The 6,000-nt window shown below is 40.0% G+C and overlaps 1 protein-coding gene across 1 annotated transcript; it reads left to right on the top strand.

Annotated features, from left to right (window-relative positions):
• The first annotated feature begins 4,783 nt into the window (after nucleotides 1-4,783).
• Nucleotides 4,784-5,293, top strand: LOC140182907 (uncharacterized). Its single transcript, XM_072230876.1, has one exon. The coding sequence runs from the start codon at nucleotides 4,784-4,786 to the stop codon at nucleotides 5,291-5,293; it is 510 nt and encodes a 169-aa protein (XP_072086977.1).
• Nucleotides 5,294-6,000: the final 707 nt, after the last annotated feature.

The raw sequence follows: 6,000 nt of genomic DNA on the forward strand, positions 1-6,000 counted from the left end.
CCTCCCCGGCTGCTACTTTTGCTGCCCGCCCTTGTGGGACCCTCATCCTTTCATCCTCCATATATTTTTCTCCATATTTAATAAAAATATTAGCTTATTAAATCAGCTTAAATAAAAATGGTATTTTTTTTATTGGGATAAGTATTGTTTTGGTCCTCACGTTGAGGGTCGGAATCGAACCCATTCCCGATTTAATTTTCGATTTAGAATCATTCTTAACGTTTTTTTTTTCGTATTAAAATCATCCTTTTTAATTTTTATTCCTAAACTACCCTTCCTTTTTAATAAAATTTAAAAAATTAAAAAAAAAAATAAAACACGGTTGGGATGGGGGGAGGGGAGACAAGGAGGGGGAGACCGGGGGGTGGGGATGGGGGTGGGGGTGGATGGTGGTGGGAAGGGGAGACCGGAGGGTGGGGGAGGGGGGAAGGGGAGACGGGGAAGGGGAGACCGGGGGTGAGGTGGGGGTGGGATGGGGTGGATGGTGGTGGGAAGGGGAGACCGGAGGGGTGGGGGAGGGGGGAAGGGGAGACCGGGGGTGGGGTGGGGGGAAGGGGAGACCGGAGGGGTGGGGGAGGGGGAAGGGGAGACCGGAGGGGTGGGGGAGGGGGGAAGGGGTTTTTTTTAATTTTTTAAATTTTATTAAAAAAGAATGGTAGTTTAGGAATAAAAATTAAAAAGAACGATTTTAATACGAAAAAAAACGTTAAGGATGATTCTAAATCGAAAATTAGATCGGGGACGGGTTCGATTCCGACCCTCAACGTGAGGGACCAAAACAATACTTATTCCTTTTTTTATCTAGAGTAAACTATCAATTTGGTCATTGTTTATTTTTTAAAAATAACAATCTGACTTCTTAAAATAAAAATAAAAAAAAGAACTCTACCTCGATCCTTATCTTTTACATCCGTAATACAATGCAATCTTTGAAGACGTTTCTCCTCTTTCGTTAAGTTTTGATAAAAAAAAATTGACCTATCACATTAGGCCTCTAACTTAGTGTGTGAGCTCGCTAACATATCTCTTTATGTGCTTAGTTGGACAATATAAAATCAATAGAGGCTTAACTTCCACAATTACATAATAAAAAAAGACGTCGTTTTAAGTGGAGAAAAACCTTTTAAAACTTCTTCTTGCTCGTTTTTGGCATTGTTCGTAACTTGTTAAATCCTTACACACTATGAGCAGCAATAGAGAACATGGGTCGACATCCATTTGCAAGAATAGAAGAGAATGTATTAATGAAGAAGGTAGAGTGTTATAGTATGTTCTGTAGAAAGAGTTGGCTTGAAGAAGAAGAAAAAAAAAAGATGTTCGTTGCTCCACAAACAACACCACTTTTTTCTCTCTCTCACTCTCCCTCCCTCCCTCAACCACTTGTTGCAACTTCTTTACGCTTCAATTAATCACTATCTATGTCATCTAAAAGAAGGAAAACAAAAAAAAATGTCCATTAATAATAAGCAACAACAAAAGGGAGAAAAATGTGGTGATCTGTTATCTAAGAACTGACCCACAACAATAACTTCAGAATCAAATTCCACCAAAACGGATAATCTCCCCGAGATTCTCTCCAACCAAAACCACTAAAACCGTAAATACCGGAGTATTAACAAAGGACTCCGTCAAACCAGTAACACAGATACTAATAACTACCACAAATAATATAATATATACGAGTAACTCATTCAATCACAGATACGTTGTTCATTCCGTATTCTTTTGAATAATCTCTTACTCTTACTTACTTGAGCATTGGAGTCCCTTTGCAAGTGCACAACGCCGCCGCCCTTACAAGAAGATGACGTTCCTTCCCCTTTTATCCAAGGATAGCTAGTTTGAGCATTAGCAAAACGAGCTATACTTCGGAGATGTCTTTACACACAGGAACATTTGGTGCCCACTGATGCACCACTATTTGGTGGTGCATTCTATGCTAAATTTAGGGGATTTTATCACCCTTTTTTCACATTTATCCACCAAAATAGCATGGTTTTATATATTCTCCCTAATTTGCGCTTAAGAGTGAAAACATGCTTTTTAGGCCTTAAATTGGTTAGTTTCAATTCACCTTTGATTCCACTAGATGCCTTGATGTGTTTGTTGAGTGATTTCAGGTTGAAAAGGCTAGGAATGTGTCAAAGGAGTGAAGAGAAAAGCATGCAAAGTGGAGAAATCATGGAAAATCAAGGATTTTGGATGCACTCATCGATGCGCACGTGCAACAGACGCGCACGCGTGGATTGTGAAGTCGCATGGCGACGCGTACGCGTGGAGCGCAAATTGCCAAGCGATGCGTACGTGTGACCCACGCATACGCGTCGACGCTCGCACGTGACTTTATTAAAGGCAAAACGCTAAGGCGAATTCTGGGCTTCCCAGGCCCAAATCCAACTCATTTCTGAGACTATTATATGCAGAAATCAAGAGGAGATTAGGGGGCTTTTAGTTAATTGAATTTTGGAGGGAATGCTTTAGTTAGTTTCTAGAGAGAGAAGCTCTCTTTTCTCTCTAGAATTACGATTAGGTTAGATTAGGATTTCTTAGATCTAGGTTAATTTCATGCTTTGATTCACTTTTTCTTTATCAATTCTTGTTCCTCTACCTTTCTTCTCTCTAGTTTAGCATTTAATTCTTGTCATTGTTGACTTTTATGTTGATGCACTTTTGTTTCTTCTATTTCTCTTTTAATGCAATTCATGTTATATGTTCCTTTATTGTCAATTTGAATTGTTGTTGTTAAATTCCTTGCAATTAGTAGTTGTAGATTTACTTTTCTTGCAATTCTATTTTGCTTTGCTTTTATGCCTTCCAAGTGTTTGACAAAATGTTTGGGAGGATGTTAGAGTAGATTTTTCTCCTCTTGGCTTTGGTTGAGTAATTGGAGACTCTTGAGTTATCAACTTCTTTTGTTGATTGATAATTGGAAGTTGCTAATTGATTTGAATTCTCCTAACTCTAGTCTTTCCTTAGGAGTTGACTAGGACTTGAGGATTCATGTTGATTTATCCACTTGACTTTTCTTCATAATTAGAGGTTGACTAAGTAGGAGTAATGGACCATTGATGTCATAATTGAAGAAGATAATGATGATAGGACTTCTAGTTCTCATATCTTGCCAAGAGCTTTCTTATTTGTTAGTTTTATTCTTGCAATTTACTTTTCTTACCCCTTATTCAAAACCCCAAAATGTACATCTCATAACCAATAAGAAGAACACTTCCCTGCAATTCCTTTGAGAGACGACCCGAGGTTTGAATACTTTGGTTATTATTTTAGGGGTTTGTTACTTGTGACAACCAAATTTTTGTATGTGAGGATTCTTTGTTGGTTTAGAAACTATACTAGCAATGATATTTCATTTGTGAAATTCTATATCGTCAAAAATCCATTCATCACCCACCGTGGGGCCTGCTTTCTAACCCTGCAACTTTTGAAAATATTTTTTGTACTTTTATCTCTTTTTTGCAGTTCATAACATATGGCAGACGAGCATAGCCACGCTCCCTCAAACCCTAACCCAGCCGACTTCTGGCCATCAATGAATCCCTCAGAACAGATAACCAAAGAATGGTCGAACTCTTGCGCCAGAAGCAGCACAGCCAGAGCAAGGGAGGAGGGCACAAGAATGCTAAAAACAAAGACGACCATGATGAGCATACGTCGGAGGCTAAGCACGTTATACTAACTCCCCCGAAAATAATCACGAAAAGAACTAACACCTTTTCAAAGGAGATTATGAGATTTCAAATGTCTAAGAACTTTACCGTACCAATGACCCTGAAACCTTACGAAGGGATAGGAGATCCCAATATCCACGTCACCAAATTCCACACAATGATGTTTATGATAAAAAATCCAATCCAATTTTATGCCAAACTTTCCAACGGTCTTAGATGGAGCCGCCCTGATTTGGTTTTCCAACCTACCCGAAGGATCTATTTCCAGCTTTGATGAGTTAGCCAATCTTTTTGTCAACAACTTCGCTGCATCCAAAATATATGTGCACAACTCCGACTACCTGAGCACCATAGAGCAAGGACTACAAGAGAGCCTGAAGGACTACATGACAAGGTTCGTTGAAGCAACTACAGAAATACCTAATTTAAATCCAGAAGTACATCTTCATGCCCTAAAAAGCGGCCTCCATCCTGGGAAGTTCCAGGAAACCATAGTCGTAACAAAGCCGAAAACCCTAGCTAAGTTTTGAGAAAAAGAGACAAGCCAAATTGAAATTGAAAAATTCCGACAACTGCGGAAAGCAAAGAAGTCTACCTCAAGCAGGGAGGATGAAAAACGAAACAAGTATGCAAACAATAGAACAGACCAAAGATCATTTAAACTCATGCCAAAGTTCGACAGTTACACGCCTCTCAACACTAAAAGAGAGGGCATCATCAGAGACATTCCGCATTCAAAACTCATCAAACCTCCAAGCAATGCAGGCACATACCAAGACCAGCGATACGTGGACAAATCCAAATACTGCACCTTCCATCAGAAATACGGACACACGATAGATGATTGTGTCATAGCAAAGGATCTACCTGAAAAACTAGCTCGACAAGGCCTATTAGACAAATACATTGATACCCGAGGACGAAAATGGAACATGGAAGACTTCGACTAACATTCCAAAACAACTGACAATTCTCGAGATAAAGGGAAGAAGGTAAATGAAGATATTAATCCACCACGTAGAATAATAAATTGTATCTCTGGTGGGTTTGCAGGGGGAGGATGTACCAACTCGGCCAGGAAGAGATCCTACCAAACTATGATGTCAGTAACGGGATCAAACTCGTCCCAACCTATCAACCCAGACAAACCAGAGATCTCATTCCTCCCCAAAGACTACAAAGTGAAAAACCGCAACCTCGACGACCCAGTGGTCATATCTGCACAGGTCGGAGAACCATTGGTAAAGAAAGTCTTGACGGATCTTAGGAGTAGCACAGATGTTCTATTCTACTCAACATTCCAGAAAATGAAGCTAAGTGATAAAGCCCTCCAACCATCAACGGGAGAACTGGTAGGTTTCTCAGGTGAGCGAGTTCCAATACGAGGTTATATTTGGTTACAAACTACACTTGAAAATTATCCTGACTATAAAACCATGGACATACAATATTTAGTTGTCGACTGCAAAAGTCCCTATAATATAATTCTAGGCAGACCTTCTTTGAACGCCTTCAATGCTATTATCTCCACTGTACATTTGTGTGTTAAGTTTCTCTTACAGGATAACAAAGTAGTAACAATTCATGAAGATCAGAGAGAGGCCAGGTAGTGTTACAACGCCGGCCTAAAGAATGAATATTTGAGGCAACCTGAGCAACAGTACATCCAAGCAGTATACAACTCAGAGAAATTACCCCAATTGGCAGACTTAGATCCTCGGACCAACCATCAGGAGCAACCAATGCCAACAGATGACCTCACAAAAGTTCAATTAACAAACGAGGCAAGCAAATATACATACATCGGAAACGCGCTAAACAAAGAAGAGCAAGAACAACTAGCCGAACTGTTGAGACAAAATGTCGATCTCTTCGCATGGACCCCAGCAGACATGCCTGGAATAGACCCAAACGTCATCTGCTACAGACTGGCGACCAATCCATCAATCCGACCTATAACTCAGAAAAAAATGACACCTCGACACAGACAAAAAGGGCAGCTTCTTTGGAAGAAACCCAGAAGCTCCTCAACGCTGGGTTCATCAAAGAGCTCAGATACACTACCTGGTTAGCAAATGTGGTAATAGTTAAAAAGAACAACAGTAAGTGGAGGATGTGCGTGTACTACACAGACCTCAATAAGGCATGTCCAAAAGACGCATACCCCCTCCCATGTATCGATAAATTAGTTGACAGCTCTTCCGGTTTTCAATGTTTAAGCTTTATGGACGCTTATTCCGGTTATAACCAAATATTAATGTATTCGGCTGACCAGGATAAGGCTGCTTTTATTACTGACAATGGAAATTTTTGTTAT

The sequence above is a fragment of the Arachis hypogaea genome, chromosome 20 (assembly GCF_003086295.3).
Source record: "Arachis hypogaea cultivar Tifrunner chromosome 20, arahy.Tifrunner.gnm2.J5K5, whole genome shotgun sequence".
Lineage (NCBI taxonomy): Eukaryota > Viridiplantae > Streptophyta > Magnoliopsida > Fabales > Fabaceae > Arachis > Arachis hypogaea.

Excerpts from the sequence above, each read along its gene's own strand:
- LOC140182907 (XM_072230876.1), top strand. The coding sequence starts at position 4,784 with ATGTCAGTAACGGGATCAAACTCGTCCCAACCTATCAACCCAGACAAA.